The 19,075-nt window shown below is 40.1% G+C and overlaps 2 protein-coding genes across 6 annotated transcripts in view; both read right to left on the bottom strand.

Annotated features, from left to right (window-relative positions):
- Positions 1 to 4,508, bottom strand: part of rasgrp3 (RAS guanyl releasing protein 3 (calcium and DAG-regulated)) — a 35,278-nt gene extending 30,770 nt beyond the window's left edge. For both annotated transcript variants that reach the window (XM_010751974.3, XM_019267667.2), the window contains exon 1: positions 4,170 to 4,508. The gene's annotated coding sequence lies outside the window, so the exon portion shown is untranslated. The remainder of the gene's footprint in view (positions 1 to 4,169) is intronic.
- An 8,904-nt stretch (positions 4,509 to 13,412) lies between these two features.
- The window catches only part of ltbp1 (latent transforming growth factor beta binding protein 1), a 101,659-nt gene continuing 95,996 nt past the window's right edge, over positions 13,413 to 19,075 (bottom strand). For all 4 annotated transcript variants that reach the window (XM_019267704.2, XM_019267711.2, XM_019267718.2 and 1 more), the window contains 4 exons: positions 18,382 to 18,555; positions 17,771 to 17,932; positions 17,282 to 17,431; positions 13,413 to 17,182 (listed from right to left, as the gene is read on the bottom strand). In XM_019267704.2, the coding sequence (XP_019123249.1) occupies positions 17,010 to 17,182; positions 17,282 to 17,431; positions 17,771 to 17,932; positions 18,382 to 18,555 (659 nt within the window). In that variant the 3' untranslated portion in view covers positions 13,413 to 17,009. The remainder of the gene's footprint in view (positions 17,183 to 17,281; positions 17,432 to 17,770; positions 17,933 to 18,381; positions 18,556 to 19,075) is intronic.

Here is a 19,075-nt window from a genome sequence, read left to right as displayed (position 1 = left end):
CCCATTCATACACTGATGGCAGAGGCTGCCTCACAAGCAAACTGTTCATCAGAAAGTAACCAATCACATGCGCAATTTTAGTTCAGTAAGTTTTCTTCTTTGATACATCCTCAAAATAGCTGACTAGAAGAGAGATGAGCAATGCATGCACTACAGGTAGGCTTTATAAAGTTATAAAAGAAGTGTGACGGTTTCTCTTTCTCTGCCTCTCGTAACAGTGCACACCTTGCTGTCATTGTGCTCAATGCTTATTCGGGTTTCTTTTTTTTGGCCTTTTCAAGCTTTATTTTTTTATATAACTGCTGAGTGACAGGAAATGTGGAGAGAGAGATGGAGAATGACATGCAGGAAAGAGCCACAGGTCAGATTTGAACCCTGGGCTTCTGCAGCAAGGACTGAGCCTTTGTACATGGGGCGGCTGCTCTACCAACTGACCTAAACGACACCCTACTTATTCTAATTTCTAATTTCTAATTGTAAATCAGATTGTAATCCACTGCTTGAAGAAGATCAATATAAAACTTAAGTAGTAGTATTTAAGCTGTAGGACAGCTTAAACAGATGACACTGTGTGTGTGTGTGTGTGTGTGTGTGTGTGTGTGTGTGTGTGTGTCATATGTTCTGTTTCATCATTGTGCACATCCCACCTGCTTCATTAATTTGTAATAATCAACAAAAACAAAATGATGCTTACATATGTTTTTTAGTAATTCAAAAGTGAAAGGTTATTATTTTACTTGAGCATGGCCTGAAAGGTAGACAATGTAGCAGTGTTGTAGTAATTGAGATCGGTCTATATCTCGAGGCAACTTTTTGAAGGTCTCGTTTCAGAACACACAAACAGTTCAAAAAGTGGTTCTGCACTCTGTAGTTGTAGCGCAAACAGCTCCATGGCACAGAAAACTAAAGAGAGGGCAGGAGAGTTCAGGTTGAGGTTTAACCACAAGATCACGAGCCGACAGCTGCAAAGTTCCCCCAACAAATCAACCTCAGTATTTTATGAAAAAAATAAACATGAACTGGTTCATTTTTGGGGATGTGGAAAAATCATTAAACTAAAGGTGGAGAATGAAGCAGCATGAAGTAGTGAAGTAAGAAACAACCTCTGAGACATAGAAATACACCGTCCTCCTCTGTCACACTGTCCTTCTGTATACACACTGTGTATTTGTTAAACGCTCTGGTTTAAAGGTGTCTCTGAGAGACAGCTGTACATGTTGGCTGCTGATAAATAAACTGTCATCAGGATACTTTATTAATACTTCATTTAAGGTATTATGTGAATATGTGTATTATGTGTATGCAGTATTATGTGAAGAATAATAAATAATGATAAACATAGCGTAACATAGCTTTAAAATGTACAACATTTTCTTTGGGGGCCCCAACACGTGTGATGAGTATGTGTTTATTGACACCTGGAGAACATGCTTATTTTACAATGCTTATAAGATGATATAAGATCTAAGAAGACCTAGAACAGATGATCTTTTATCCCTGAATTATCAAGACTCTGTTTAGTCCTGCAATATATAACTATTTGTATTTCTGATTACAGCCTAGTATTGTAAGAGTTGCTTCTAAATTCAATCCACACTTACTCAGTGGTCCCCAGCTTGTTTAAACTTTAACTTTTCAATAAATACATAACCCCTTCTGTATTATGGGGAACTTATAAAGCTTATGCAGGGGCCTGATGATCTCCTTTGTCAGATGCAAGCAACACCAGTTTCTAGGTCAAAGGCAATTAAAAAACAAACATGCTGATTTGGAAAACACATATGGAAAATATTTATCTTCTTACTCATAGGGCAGAGCAGAGTATTAGATTTGCTAAACAAAGGCTATATGAGTATGGTAATAAACAAAAGTAAAAGTAATCTTGCAAGAATAATAAACAGGAAGACTGATTCTAAAACAATCTCATCAATTAAAATCACAAGTGGACAAAAAAAAACGGTATAAGTGTACTTTTGCGTTATCTCGCAAAGTTTTTTTTTTGGATATAGCATTTCCATTACATGATTTCTGCATTAATTTGCAAGGTTTTCTTAATTAATCTCTCAACTGTGCCGCTGTGCAGTCTGCCACTGCGATAGATAGATAAGTCTTTTAATTCCCCAGTTCCAAAACAAAATGATGAGCCCCTTTCAACACATTGCGAGTAGCGAGTTGCACTTTCCGATTTACTCGACCCAAGAAAAAGTCAGTGGCAGTCGTTGAGTTTTCAGAGTGCGTTGGTGCTGTTGTCGCATTGTATAATAGTGGGGGTGTATTAGTAGCTGACTGTGTATTTCCTTTCCAGCAACAGTTTGCTGCAGAATGACATTCATAACCTCCTAACCTGCCACAGTTATCTACTAACTTTCATAAACTAAAGGTATCTCACTTGCAGAGCAGCACAGCGGCATGTCAGAGGCAGCTGCCCCACACAGCGGCAGTGGTTGAGACAGATGTTGAGAGATTAATGCAAATAATTTTTTTTTTGTAAAAGTTGCTCATAACAGCAGCAGTTGCCATGGCAGTAACTGCCCCAGACTCCAGCAACTGCCACTGAAATACCTTTTATTTCACGTAAACTAATCCTGGAATATCACACAACACAGTGACTGACTCTTTTGTGGTGACATCAATAGTTTTCATATCAGCACATATTGGACAATATATACGTCAATAATATCAGTTGACCAATACATCAGTTGGGCTCAACCACAAAGACAGTGCTTAAATCAGTTATAATGAAAATATACAGTACAGTAGATTTTCTCCTACAGCATCCCTCAGAAAGATCTGCACCAGTTCTGCCTCAGTCTTCTCTATTTGGGTCTTATCTCATGTTTTCGGTTACCCTGCTAGCAGCAGCCGTACGTGTCAACAGAATGTGTCTCATGATGCAATCCTCTGTGCAAGTCCAAAACAAATGATGTAAAGGCATGAGGCTTTGTGTTCATTTATAAATACCAGGCTGTAAAAGGTAAAAGCAGGTCATTGTGTAAATCAGGGGTCTCCAAACTACGGCCTGCGGGCCACATCCGGCCCGCCTAAACAATTGGAGTGGCCCACTTAACGATCCCAAACAATCCCTCTAAACATGGCCTATTTTTCAAAATTGCATTTTCCTATTATAAAATATCCACACTTAATTAAAATCTACCTTATTTACGAACTATTTCCAGTACTAGCTAATTTTCATCCCCTCACACAATGGTATATCCCAACGTGACTTTGCTCGTGATCAACTTCCGCGCAGTCTGCCCCGGGATTCAACTCGGCAGCTCAGGGACGGCCGCACGGTGCGGGAGGATCCCCTCGTGGGACTCTCGCTGGCTGGCTTCCGCCGGGCGCATTTCTTCCGCGGTGGTGCGCTGCGACCAGCTTTGGGTCGGCTTGGAAAGGCTCGGGGTCGAAGGTGCCTCACAGCTCCGGCCGCGAGCTTTACAGCGCCCTCCTGCCCGGACCTCGCCACTTCCCGGGGCTGTGGACTGAGTGCACGCTGCGCCATCTCCGCGACTGTTAAATCTTAACTTATCGCAACTTTCACTTCCTCCCGCAACAAAATCGAAACAAAAATGCACCGCACCTTTAACTGCAATTTTTGAAAACCTCATGCAACATCAGGCATTTTAGGCCGCAACTATTTCAAAAAAGGCCGCGAAATCCTGGTGGGACTGATATCATTTCCGGTTATAGACTGACCCCGGCCCCCCATCACCGAAAGGCAAGTTGATGTGGCCCACACCGAAAAAGTTTAGGGACTACACTCCATTATACTAATCTGCTAGACATTGACTGTAGGCAACCTGAGTTTTACAAAACATATGATACATATTGCCATGTACAAAGAAAATAGTTTTTACATTTATTGCGCCAATGTAAAATTGTAATTGGTGGATTTATATCATATGTATGTATAATTCCCACAAAACTATCAAAGCAATAATCAAACAGTAAGTCCTGATAAGGACATCTTCCATGTTCAGTGTTCATCTACAGCACATTCAAATTCAGACAGCAGCTAATGCAGCTGATTTCAAAAAGATATTTTAGGTCCTAGTTTAATAAATCAATCAAAGTCCCTGCAACAAATTGGATTTGATTCATTATGGATGACAATATTGTTTTTTTAATGTTGGTCTTCAAACATATAGACAACTATAAATGCAACTTACCTCATCTGACACTTTTGATGAGCTAAGATCTACCAGCAGACCACATAGATCCAACTTTTAAACATGTATACTTCCACCTTTTGTCCATATATATCCACATCACAGCCCAAATCCATCTGGAGAAACAAAGCTATATTTCTAAACCACGTATATGTTCCCAGTTGTCAGTTCTAGATCAAATCTATCTAACTCTTTCTTCAAATATTCATATCATTCTGATGTCCTTTGTCTGTCAGCCATATACAGTACTGCTACGCATTTAGCCAACACTGATCCCAGTGGTCTGAGTTGTTTGTCCAAATGGCCACTAGACTTCCTTCAATTCTTTCCCAACTTAGTTTTCCTGCCTGTGTTGGCTGGTTTCCCTGGACTGACCTAAAAATAGGAACTACACAAGGTAAAGTGGAAAAGAGCAGAGCAGGAAATGTGTCACAATATGCTTGTGCGTACGTTCATGTTTGTTTCTGCACGTCTTCCTGTCCCACCAAAATCCATGATAACTTTGACCATGGTTGAAAACTGGTAGTAGAGTTTAGGTGATTTTCATTTTTAGCATTTCTAAAAGAGTGATATTCTACTAGCCCCTTCACAAACGTGCAGTAGGTGTGTGTGTATACATTGTTGCTCGTGTGAGAGGTTAAACCTATCCCGTATTCCACTCTAATGACGTGGTACACATTGTTTTGTATCTCTGGGCCTACGGAACCCTGGGCATCATGGGGCAGAGCAGGAGAGCCATCAAGAACAACATGGAGGAAGCGGAGAAGGCCTCCAGATGTCTCTGGTTAAAGAAGGGGGGCAAGTGGGGGTTGTAGTAACCCTGGCAGTCTGTTGTAAGACCCGAAACACCTGGTGAAGCCAGGATACAACATTGATGATGTGTCCAAGTTGCACCAGAGGTAGATGTATGCTGTACTGTCAACAATAACAGTCTTTACATGCTCAACTCTCTTCCAACTTCAGTTTTGTTATTTCATGCTAGACAAGTAACATATACTCCCTTTGTCCTCCCTATACACTTAATCCTTGCCAGTGTCAATTCTATTAACATGGGGAGGGTGTAGAGTGCCTCTTCAACCTTGTCACCAGGGGTGGACTGGCCACCAGTGTGATCTGGAGAATCACAGAACGGCCAGTACTCCAGGACGTCTGGCGGCACCAGGAGTGGACTGGCCTATGGGGGTACCAGGAGTTTCCCCGGTGGCTCAGTGGGCCAGCCCGGTACAGTGTGGTGCTGCAAGTGACACGCTGACGTTACATTTTCCTACCGTCTATGAGCGAACTGGCCGAGTACAGCGTGCAAAAAAAAGAATAACAGGAAACAAAAAAAGAAAGAAAAAAGAAAAGAAGAAGCAGCCCGACGCCTAAGTCGTATGCACGAACCCAGCTTGAACCAGTGCGTACAGTCAGGTTGGGCCATCCATGCCTCTTATTAGGAGCCCAAATGAACAAAAGAACAGGCAGCCCAGTGCAGAGAGAACCAGCACAGCAACAGGTGTGTGTGTGTGTGTGTGTGTGTGTGTGTGTGTGTGTGTGTAGGCTACCTGCTGTAAAGGGTAGGCTAATATATTCTATAATCATAGTTGGCTGAAAATCTCAGGACATGTGTAAAGCTCGAGCATGTGGGAGTCTCTTTTCATATTTAATATCTGACAGTACAGCTATCAAAATGCAGATGAGAATAGGGCAGGAGTGGTGGAGGAAGTAAGTGCAGCCTAAGAGGCCCCTGGTGAAGCGGAATCGGCCCTTGAAAGGCTGGTCCAGGCCAAAAGATTTTAAAAAGTGAGTTTTGTTTTTGCTCACCAGCCTCAGCTCCCCATTAGACCAGTTTCATACACTCCAGCCATTCTCGCCATTACAATGATAGGAACCTCAGTCAGTACTAAATCTGCTTTAAAAAAAAAACTGAAGCAATGTTGTCTTTTCCCTCTATTTTCTCCTCCGAGTACACCAGAATGCCTCATTTATGTGTTAAAAATCACAACATTTGTGCCCACAGACCCCCCGACAGTTCTTTAGTTCTCAAGTATGGTGTGTTTGAGTGAGTGAATGACAGAGAGAGAGAGAGAGAGAACTTTTAGCACAACGCATTTAGGCTAGTTTGGCTGTAAAACATCAGTATTGTGTATGGTCTAGGGCCAGACAGCGCTCAGTGGCATTAACCAACATTGACAGCATCCACCACCATCATCCGCCGCCCCAGCCCAAGTGGGCCAGTCAGGTTCTAAATTCCCGGGCCACTTTTCTGACCCAGTCTGCCCCTGCTTGTCACCACATGCTCTATTAATGGTGATATAAAAATGTATTAATGCAGCATTAAATAACAATTTATCTAAACTAGCATAACTCAATGCAAGTTCTGTTTAGCCTTGCAATGACCTATGTCTTTGTCCTATGAGATGTGATTTTACTCAACTGTAGGATTATCCAACCCACTACAATTGCATGGTGTTAAGAGGCTTGACCCTGGCCACTTACTCACTACCACATATATGCAAGTATTGGAGCACTATGAGCTATATTGGTATGGAACCTTGAATTTTGAATCTTGATTATCATATGATTCAGTTCTGCTCAATTGTATTTTAGGACAGGCTCCGGCTCCCTGCAACTCTGATAACGATAAGCGGTTACAGAAAACGGATGGATATGATGTAACAACTTATTCCAAAACGCCAAAAAATACTGACACTGACAAAACATTTCTTTAAAGACTAAGTTATGCATTAAGCAATTTAAATAGCAGACTGTAAATAGAACTTATACGAAACCAGAGGTGTCAAAAGTATTCACATTCATTACGCAAGTAGAAGTATAGATACTAGGGTTTAAAAAGACTTCTGTAGAAGTTGAAGTATCAACTCAAGCTTTTTACTCAAGCAGAAGTGTAAAAGTACTGGCTTCAAAAGTACTTCAAGTATAAAAGTAAAAGTAATGTAAAGGCATTAGGCATACTGTAAAGCCATCAGATGTTATAGGCCCAGTGCCTCAGTGGCCTGTAGTGCTCTACACGACCTCCCCCCAAAAACATCAACATCAAGACCATAATGACTATAATGTTATATTAAAATGTTATAATATGGAATATAATATTGAAACATTTGGGATGCACTAGGCTACCTGTTTCAGCCTCATATATGCCCAATGAAAATGAATGCATTTTAGTATAATGCAAATACATTAAGGAACCATACTTTATAAGTGTGCTACTGAGCATTAACATGTGTTTCATGGAGCGAAAGATATGATGACTAGTTATATGACTATAAGTAAATAAGTAAATACATATTGTAATGGTATACATGCTATGCTATGTATAACAGCACTATACAGTATAGTTCTGTCAAAATTAATGATTAATCCAAGTGATTCATCAAAAATAATAATAATAATTCTCATAAAAAACAGATTTCTCTTGAGTCTCTGCTACGAACATTTTCGCACTAGGCTACATAAATTCTCCTTGCTTGCGTGTGACATGATTTGTAATGTGCAGGGGCGATGCATCACGTACAAACCGATAGTGTTTCGGAATGGTATATGTTTATACTTCTCATCCAGTCACAATCAAATTCACTCTATCGTGGAAGTGTTTTGTTAAAGATGGTACAGGAAACTACTACTTACTTTACACGTGCTAAATAAGATGTACAGCCCCACTGCTCTCATAACTTGTTCTCTAATGCAGACTGACCCACACAGTTCTACTGCAGGATGCTTTAAAGAGCCGTTCTATTCACACTTTTCTTTAATCATGCCAAGCTTGTCTCAAGTTTTTGTCATCATCATTATTATTAATTATTATTATTAATATTGTTTCCAGTGAGCCTCTTATCAATGAACAGACAAATACATCAGACAAACAGCAGCAGGATTAAATAACAATCAGAGCAGCTTTTGCAGCCTTGTGACAGTTTCAGTGTGATGGTGAGCTCTCAGCTTTCTGTCATCACTACCTACTGTTGATAATCTAAGAAGCTCCGAAGCTTTACATCTGTTATATATGTTAGAATACGAGATTTCAGCACTGAGATACAATCAGGCTGCATTCATGATTTTTTACCATCAAACTAAACAAATAACTTCTTATTGATTATCATTCTAAAGTTTCAGGGCGTCTCACGTGTTGACTAAACTTTAACTGAGTCTCAAAATGACGTCATAGCTCTGTGAGGAGTCCATGCTCGCTAAGCAGCTGAACTTTAGTGCCGATGCTCAGTGTTTAGAACCCGCCCTGTCATTGGTCAGGCGTGCACACACTGTAAACGATACCATTGGCTGTAGAGTGTGACAATCTGCCAATAAAAATCAGCCATCAGCCAACACTGTTCTCCTCCATCTGTGTTGATCTCATAAGTCGCCTCTGTGAAGACTGAATGACGGAAATCGAGTAACGAGGTTGTTTTAAAAATGTAAGGAGTAGAAAGTACTGTAGCGACCCTGCAGTTATGTGTTTTATGTTGCAATGTGAGTTCGGTGGTTTCCCATGGTCCGTGAATGCACCTGTATGAGAGCAAGGGGGCGGGGGAGCAGGTGAGAGGGTGTGCGTGTGTGTGAGCGTGCGTTGAGAGAGAGACGGCACGAGTGAGGCTGAAGAGTGGGACATGTTATGTGCGTTTTGGCGTGGTTATGGCCTACAATAACCGAGTTCTGCAATAAGACTGTTGGCAATAAAAGCCTGTTTGCAACATAACGCCTCTTTATTCCTGACGCGTCCGGCTGGACGTTACAGTACAGATAATTGCGTGAAAATGTAAGGAGTAGAAGTAAAAAGTCAGCTGAAAACTAATTACTCCAGTGAAGTATAGATACCCAAAAATTCTACTTAAGTAAGGTAACAAAGTATTTGTACTTCGTTACTTGGCACCTCTGCACGAAACAAAGGGTGATGTGATGGACACCACAAAGTTGTATTTACCAGAGCAAGTATTTTAGTTATACCTATTCACGACCATTCAACTTCCTTTAATGGTAATCCCATATTGATACTGTTTGTTTTTTATATAAAATGATAAACATAGATATATCGTAAAGTTTGACCACTGATTACTGCTCAGTGTAGAAACACAGCATAAATCAAGTCCACAGTATCACCTGATTTGTTGGAAAGGTTGTGGAAAAATGCATTTATGTCTTCATAATTGAAGAAGACCTCCTGCATACATAATTATTATAATTAGCTAAACTAATGTGAGTTCTGCAGTTCTCTTCAGACACACACCATTTCAGGATGCACTTACCTAACTGTGATCCAGACAAACATTACTGCCAGGTGACTTCTGCCACACAAATCATAACCATGTATTATCAGTGCTCATCATCATCAGGATAGCCAATACTACACAAAAGGTTACTTTAAGTGCCGCAAGGCTGTTGACTCTGTCTCTCTAGTACATAACATTTCACAAGCACTCTCCCTCTCTTTCACTCACACGCAGACTATAAATAGATTCTGAGTTTACTGGAAACAAAGGTTGGTGTGGACAGCTCTGCAAATATCACTGAGTAGTAGTTACAGATAGAGACAGAGGGGAGGAACAGACTAAGCCAGACCAGCATAACATATAAACAATGTCTCAAAGTTGACATTTTTTTCTCATTATTGAAATGTCTCAACAACTGTTGGATGGATTGTCATGAAATTGCATACATGAATTTTCTCATGGGACATGTGGAGGATTAATCCCCACAACAATTAATTTCAGTATAAATGATTTCACCCAAATACACACATTTTATTTCATAGGTGCTTTTCTGTCACCCAAGGACACCTTACAATAAAGACAAGTAGACAGCAAATAACAGAAACAAACAAAAAACAAAAGAACCATAAAAGTATACCAAATTACAAGAACACAACATTAAAAACAGGTTAAAATATGACAATGCAATTAAATCAAATGGAAAAGGATAATTTAAACAGGTGGGTTTTAAGTACAGACTTAAATTGTGAAACTGAGTTGATGTTCCTTATGGTAAAAAAAAAAGTAAAGAATTCCAGAGCTGGAATTCCAGAGCTCGTCTCACCACCATGGGGAGCAGAGCTTTCAGCCGCTCTGCTCCCCATGGTGGTGAGACGGGCAGAGTGGACAGTCAGGTGAATGGAGGAGGAAAATCTGAGGGAGTGAGGGGGAGCAGCAACGTGGAGAAGATCCGAGAGATATGGTGGTGCGAGGTTATGGATGGCTTTGAATGTGAGCAGAAGGATTTTGTAATTTATGCAGGATTTGACAGGGGAGCCAGTGGAGCTGTTGCAGGACAGGACTGATGTGGTGGATGGAAGGGGTTCTGGTGATGATGCAGGCAGCTGAATTCTGGACCAGCTGGAGCTTATGGAGAAAATTCTGGGTGAGGCCAAGGAGGAGGGAGTTGCAGTAGTCCAGGCGGGAGGTGACGAGGCTATAAACCAGGATGGCAGTAGTATGAGGAGTAAGGGAGGGACGGAGGCGGTTGATGTTGTGTAGGTGGAAATGGGCAGACCGGGTGATGTTGTTGATGTGAGTTTGAAAAGAGAGTGTGCTGTCAAGGATGACACCCAGACTCTGAACCTGTGTGGAGGGGGAAATGGAGAAATTGTCGATGTCAATAAAGAAACTGCTGGTTTTGGATAATGTTGGTTTGGTGCCAATGAGAAGAACCTCAGTTTTGTCACTGTTCAGTTTAAGAAGATTTGAGGTGAACCAGGATTTTATTTCTGTCAAGCAGTCAGTAAGGGAGGAGGGCGGGAGGTTGGAGGTGGGTTTGCTGGCGAGGTAGAGCTGGGTGTCATCCGCGTAGCAGTGGAAATTTATGTTATATTTGCAGAAGATCCTACCAAGGGGAAGGAGATAAATGATGAAGAGGACAGAGCCCTGGGGCACACCTGAAGTGACAGAGGATGGCTGAGATGTGAATCTCAGTCTGAGTGATGCCAATGGAAGAAAGTCTATTGATGCGGGTGGTGTGACAGATGGTGTCAAATGCTGCAGTCAGGTCGAGGAGGACGACGATGGAGAGTAATCCAGAATCAGCTGCCATGTGGAGGTTGTTGGTGATTTTAATGAGGGCCGTTTCTGTACTATGGAGGGGGCGGAAACCAGATTGGAATTGTTCATACACAATGTTATTGGATAGATGAGTGTTGGGCTGAGTTGTGACTATTTTCTCAAGGATCTTGAAAATGAAAGGCAGATTGGAGATTGGATGTAGATTATTGGAGTTGGTGGGGTCAGCGCCAGGTTTTTTCAGAATTGGGGTTATTGCAGCAGTTTTGAATGGGGTAGGAACACTTCCAGTGGTGAGAGAGGAGTGGATGATGGAAGAGATGAGAGGGACCAGAGAAGGGAGACAGGCTGTAATAGGGCAGCTATATATATATATAAATATATATTATAATAATATATATAATATATATATATTATATAGATATATATATATATATATATATATATATATATATATATTTACTTAAGTTACATTTCAGGTAAAAATGTGTTTAGTGTTTTTGCTACAAACACACACGCATGCAAAACTAAGATGGTGAACATGTTAAACTGAAATTTTACCTTTTTTCCTCACAAAGTCTCAAGATGTGAAGGCAACTGATGAGCAAAACAAAAGAATGGTTTCAACTGTTAGCTTTTAGAACTGTTGTTTACTAACTTATCCTAATTTTGCATGCTAGTTACAGCAGACAAGCTAATTTAGCACTATATCAGCTTTTCCAGCTCGTCCAAAAACTGCTTTTACACTTTACATCATATTTACCTATTCACACACATTCATACACTGATGGTGCAGCCTTTGGGAGCAATATGGGATTCAGTTTCTTGCTCAAGGACACCAATCATCTCATCTCATTAGTGGACCCCCTCTACCTCCTGAGCCACAGCCATTCCCTGTTAAGAGTGTGGAATAATAGATGTCTAAAGCCAACCTATGGGATATTACATTTCTGAAAGCAACAGATAATGTCTGGGAGCCTTACTGCATTATATTTTCAATTGCTACCATGCACCTGAATTTTGTGTTTTCCTTCACAGGAAGGATTAAAGACATTTCCACCACAAATTGAGACAGTGCAAAAACTAGATTCATAAAAATACAGGAAATTAAGTGTCTGATACCCAAAGTTTCCTTGAAAAAGACCCCTAGATTCATGTGTGTCCTGCAGTGGGGGGGGGGGGACACGCAGGATTTTCCGACACTGTGGTGGGTGGACTTTGGACCCTCAAGTGAGGTCTATAGTCCTATAAGGCAGCATGCATCAAGATCTATAAAGAACTCTGAGCATGAACACAAACAAATCAGGTATGTACTGTAACAACTACAACTACAAGTACTACAGGCTGATGTAAATGCAAATTGCTTCTAATGGCTGTGCCATGAGCGTATGGGGTGAGCTTAGTATTACTGATGTTCCTGATGACTGTGACGTCAGTGCCATTCCAGGAATGTTCCTCCTCAGTGTTACCATGAAATGGTGGGTCTTTGTGTCTGTACTTTGACTTAACTAAAAGCCACTGACAATGAAAACAGAAACACAGGGCACACTGAAGCCACACTGGCACCTTCCTCAAAGTTTTGTAAAGGTCATACATAACGCATAATATGATTACATTTTGACAGAAAACATGATCATGTGATGGCATAGCTGTAGCTAACGCTGAGGACAAGGTCAAATAAACCTTCATGATTGTGACTGGACTATATGCTGTTGTTAGTTTATCATATCTGCTATTGTTATGTATTTACACTACTGTTATGTATTTTACACAATATGTATATAAAAATCCCCTTCTAACCCTGTGGTGTGTGTCTTCCTCAAGCTCACATCCTCTACCAGAGGCCTGGGAGCTTGAGGCTTCTGCGCAGTATCTTAGCTGTTCTTTTAAATAGAGACCTCAAATGTTGTACCTGGACCACCTTAGGAGGTGTCTTCCATTCTGACCTTGGGATTTCCAGCCAATACTCAGTGCAGATGTTCCTACACACTATGCCAGCCACTATTAGTTATGGTGCTCTATGTATGCTCTACCTGCCAGCATCTTACCTCCTGCTATTATGTGCTGAAATGTCTCTGCAGCCTGCACCTCAGGTCCTGTCTGCTGTTTTCGATCTCTTTTGATCTTGTACTGAGTGCCTGTCATGAAAACCTGTAACCTTTCTAACGACACAACAACACTTGAAGAATGCAAGTACAGTGAATAAAAAAGAATCAATGTATCATGATTCCAACTGTAAAAACTGACAGGCCAGCCAATATAAATATCACAATTTATGGTTTATTATCAAGGGGTTTAATGTACACTGTAATATGAATTCATAGAAAAAGCTATTTATTCATGTACAAATTACAAATACATCAGCTGTTCCTCCACTCTTTTGTTTAAATGTACACAAGTTTCTCCTCTCCCATCGCTGTCCCATAGCAGCTTAGCAACCTGGCAAGACTTTGCAGTGAAACAAAGATAAGAGAAGCATGAACAATATAATTAATTTCAGTTATTCAGCACATACAAGGGGGAGGAAGAAGGGAAGGAATTCCAGGAAATGAAATAAAGTCTTTTAATTCTTTGGAAGAAAAAAGGCATCTGTTGTCTGTCATTCCAGACAAGTAGTTTTACTGTTTGGCTGTCTTACAAGACAAAATCCAACAAAAAACTTATTCCAAAGACTTTACGTTAGCAACTTTCTTTAATACATCAAAATGTGCATATAAATGATTTGGTGACACTGTATTGTAGAAACAAGCTTTTCTTTCTGGCAGACAGTTGGATGGTGATGGAGGAAGAGAGGGAGTAGACAGCTGGCCTCTTCACAGAATTAAATATCCACAATCAGTTTTGACTGGGTAGAAAACAACAACTGGATCCCCCAGCACAAGTCTATAGGGTTTGTCGATATGTTAAAAAAATAGGTTGGATATTTTAAAGTGGGGTTGTATGAGGTACTATGTGTATGTACCTACAGTAAATGCTGGTCAGTGAATCCCAGTTTGGATCACAGCACAGCAGCAGAGCTATGCACTGCTGTGAACAGGCTCAACAGAAAAACATATTTTAGCCACCAACCTTGTTCTGTTGACCCTGTCTGTCCTTGTCTGCTTCTCGAGACTAGAGGCATGCTAACCGCTGTCCACTATAGCTAACACACGACTATGCACTTCATAAAACCCCATTTTGAAACACCCAAACTATCCCTTTAAATGAACAAAATGGCCTCTTAGAACACACACAACCCCACTTACAAACAAAATAAGAAACAACCTTAGAAAAGCAACAGACAAAACATACATTCATACAATTCTGTTTCTATCCCCCACAAAGGCACCACATAGTAGATTAAGTTGACTCTTCATCTCAAGTAAATTACGGTATGTTTCATTTAGTGTGTATCTTATACAGTGCAGAATATATGGGCTTTGATTAAGTAAGTGTGTGTTTGTGTGTGTTTGTGTGTGTGTGTGTGTGTGTGTGTACACACGCTTGTATTTCTATACTTTTAAGGACCAAAACGGGAAACAGTGATAGAGCTCTGTTTAAAGGCAAACTGATTCACACTTCTTTGAGTCATTTGTCTTTTAAAATTGAGTAATAAAATGAGGATAAGGCCATTCACCCTCCCTTTAATGTTAATACATACAATTTTAAATGCATATACCATAATTAAATATTAAATGATTATTATTTACTATGACAATACATCATATTGCAGGAAACTGACTCAGGCAGCATAATAAATGTGGGTATACCTTTTGAATGGATTATTTAAAGCAGCAAACATAAGCCACTTCAGTCCAACTTTAGTACTTAAGATGAATGTCAGTAACTGGATGCATTACCATGAATGTTCAGCAGATGGTGAACTGGAATGATTTTGACTTTTTCTCCAGGTTTGGATAAATTGTTTTAAAACTTGCTTCACACATAAACAACTTCCCTCTAGTGTTATCATCAGGTCAAATTAATAATTTGACTAATTACCTGCCAAACTAAATATAGTCCATCAGTCTCAGCTGCAGTTAATGGTTAATGTGAATTAGCATATGATAGCATGCTAACACAGAAACTAAGATTGTTAACGCGGTGAACATTGTACCTGCGAAACATCAGCATACATCTGTCGACTTACTGCAGAATCACTCCATATTAACTACCAGCACATTTCATTTAGTCTCCAGCATTTTCTGTAAAAATCCAAATATAAAAAATATAGAAGAAGAAAAAAAAAAACCTTCAAATAAAATCCAAAATATACCACCAGTATTACAGATACTATTGTAAAACAATTCACAGACCACCTAAAACTGCAAATAAGTCTATTTTACTGTTTGATTTAGGAAGTTTTATATTTATAACATTTTTCAAGCCTGTCGTACTCAGCAGACATGTCATAGCAGTAAAAGCACTGGTGGAGCTGTTACATCACAATAACGTCACTATAAACTGTGGTTCTGCGTTGCTGAATCAAAATAAGGCCAATAACAGTTTCTGATTGTGTGTGAGTAAATCAAGAAGCCAAAAATGTGTGCAGAGACTCTGCTTTTGTTTTCACTGTGCAAACATTGTTGCATGGAGTCATTGTTAAGTGTGACCAAGAGCAGAGAGGAAGGGAGTCTCGCTTTAGCTTTCTTCTTCTACTGATTCCTGCAAACTACAGAATCATACTGCATTCATTTGGAAAAATATTCGTTTCATTACCAAGTTCTCATAATCTTGAGATAAGTCTGAATGGAAAAACATCTCCTTGTTTCTGAATTAACAGGATAGCTCTCAGCCCCCCCTGCCCAAAACACAACAGCCCCTAACACTGGCTCTCCAGCCGTGAACCCCTCCCTCTATCCGCCCCTCTCTCTCTTTAACTCAACCGGTGGTGGTGGATGACGGTCTACCTATGAGCCATGTTTGGGTCTGCCCGAGGTTTCTGCCTGTTCAAAGGAAGTTTTTCCTCGCCACCTCGGTCAAGTGCTTGCTCATGGTGGAACTGTTATAAAGAGTACAGTCTAGACTGCTCTGTATGAGATAACTGAAGTAATGATATGGTGCTAGATAAATAAAATTGAATTTGATTTAATTGAAACCAGAGTGAGAGAGGTGGGCATGGTTCATGCCAAAGCCGGCTCAGGGTTTATCTCTGAAATGAGTTAATTATCTTGAAAATTAAGAAAAACTGAGACTTTTTTTTTTTATAAATGCAATGTGAATGCCTCCATACAAACAGTAAAAAAAAATATAAAATTATTTAATTAAATATTTTTGATATTTTAGTAAATAGGCCTTAATATTGGTAGTACTGTATTATATTTAGAAAGACTTTATTGAAAATGTCCAAGTTGGAAAACCATTCAAATAAAGAAAATGTAACAAATATATTATTATGTTATATTAATATAATAACACAAGTACTATAAAAACAAAAATACATGGTGTTGTTAAAAGGGAAATTAAGGAAGTAAAAATAATGATGAAGGTAAAAAGCAGGATTGATTTAAGTCAGGGTTTAAATGATGGAGTAAGAGTAGAATCAGGATCAGGGAACTTTAGAGACAGAGTTTACATTCTTCAGGTTTAATTATGATTTTGGATAAAGATCATCATTAGTTTTTTAACAGTTTAGGCTACACTCTCTGCTTTTGTTGTACGAGCACCACATTTCTAACTGTCCTCCAGGACACTGCTGATCATCTGCTGTGGAGTGTTTTGGACCCTTAAACTAAATCAGGGAGTTCCCCTTTAAAGCTAGTGTTGAGGATTTGGCAGTGATTGAATGTAGTCAGGGGACGTCCTCACAAGTATAGTAATACAAGCTTGTGTGTGTGGTTTGAGTGTCTTTTGTCGCCCCCCTAGAATCCGTTGGTGCTCACTGCGTGTGTGTTGATGTTAGGTGTGTTGCTTCCTCCACACAGTAGTTGGGTTTGTCAGAGGCAGTGAAGCCTGGCAGGCACACACACTGATAGGAGCCCACTGTGTTGATGCACTTTGCATTTTTACACAGTGACATCTGATTATTTAGTTCTGAACACTCATTCACATCTGTGGACAGAAAAGGGAAGATATGCCATAAAACATGACAGATATTAAGATATAGGTTATAGATTTCTTAGTTTTACACGTGTGGAACGGCTTTCTTACCAATGCAGGCCATGAGGGACAGGTCCAGGGTGTATCCATCAAAGCAGTCGCAGGTGTAACCCTCCTGAACCCGGACACATCGACCGTTCTCACAACCATTCAGTATCCCACACTCCTCTGCTTGTAGGCCCTCAAATGCCCTGTATGGATCTGTGGAACAAAAGACAACAAAATGCTCATTCTGAAATCAACAGGTCCAAAAGAGACGTTAATAACATTAATATAAAAAAACCCTACACCTGGAGAAGACTAGCAGCCATCGCCACACTCTAAAATTATGTATGTTGGATGTGACACGTGAGAATGTTCTGCAGTTTTTTTTTATCCAGTTTGCAAGAACATCATCAATCCACTTTATGATTTTTAATTCACACCTACATTAACATTTCACTCAACTTCTACTGGCCCCTGCAGTAGTCCCATATAAGACTGTGCTTCAGTGCCTCTCCTCTATTAAAATAAAGGATACATCAAATACAAAATACTCACGCTCCTCATTCTCGTAAAAAGGCAGCACAACTTGCTGCTCGGATGATGGTGAATATTCTGGGCTTGGTTCATATTCATGGATTGGGCCGGCAACAAGGGCGTCACGACCATATGGTCGCTGCCCTTCACTCAGAGGAAGGTTACACATGGACGCATAGTCCTCTGAGACAGTGACACAAAGAGAGAAGAGACATAAATCAGCTGCCTCACTCTGTAACATCAATACTAATAATGATCATTAACTTGTCTGACAACCAAATATGTATGCTGGACGTGTTGGCTGTATTTTACTGTTGGTGTAAATCGTGGGAAAAGATGTTGACATGGTGGGCAATATTATTATAATGTTATGAAATCAATTCATAACATTGAAATTTCAGGTAAAAATCAAATGTGAAGTTTGTCATTCAGCCAAAAAAGCTTTGATTCAGTTATATCATTTCAACATTGGCAGCCCTGAACAGCTCTGCGAGCGAGTTCCTTTGTGTAAGCGCTGGAAAACACAACTGGTACAACTAATGATGATAAACATGATGAGCACGAGCCTGCCCTAATGCTACATGACAGTGTGTGTATGTGTAAGTGTGTGTGTGTTGTTGTGTAGTGTGTACTGGAGTTTCTGGGTGGACACAGGGCACAGTCCCTCCCCCAGGCCTCTCCGTACAGACAGCAGCACTCTGTGTATGTGGTCTTCCTGTGGGGAGCCAGTGGCTGCATGCACATCATGGTTTCTGTCACAGTCTGCCAACAGATCTGAAAATTCACCTGCCCCGCTTCATGTTGCTCTGCAAACACACACAGCATCGGGACAGAACGCAGGATTGTCATAAACTCTGTTTCCAGTCAATCGAACTGTGAATACAATTATTTAAAATAATATTTATACCAAATACAAATAAATGAAGTACAATTCCATAATTAGGCTGAAGCACATACACTGACTAAATCTCTTGTTTCATTTACTTTATATTCAATGGCAACTTGCACTTGAGTCCAAAAGGGTTGTAAGACGGGGCAGGAACAAAAAATGTGAGTAGAAATGGCCAGATCAAGATTTTGTAATTCTTAATTATAGACTGATGCAAACATTTGAAACTGTATTTGATGTGAATGTGTTTAGAACAAAATCAAAGAGTTAGGTCATGACTTCACACAAAACAGCAGAGAAGGTGCAGCCAGAAACTAAAGATTTCAGATTTCACACACTGCTCACAAGAAGTTCAGGATATTTGACTTTCGGGTGAAATTTATGGAAAATGGAAAAAGTTTATTCTACAGTGATATTATATCATGTAGTGGGGCATT

This window comes from Larimichthys crocea, chromosome I (genome assembly GCF_000972845.2).
Source record: "Larimichthys crocea isolate SSNF chromosome I, L_crocea_2.0, whole genome shotgun sequence".
NCBI lineage: Eukaryota > Metazoa > Chordata > Actinopteri > Sciaenidae > Larimichthys > Larimichthys crocea.
The sequence above is the reverse complement of the archived record's forward strand: the minus strand, read 5'-3'. Positions and strand labels throughout refer to the sequence as shown.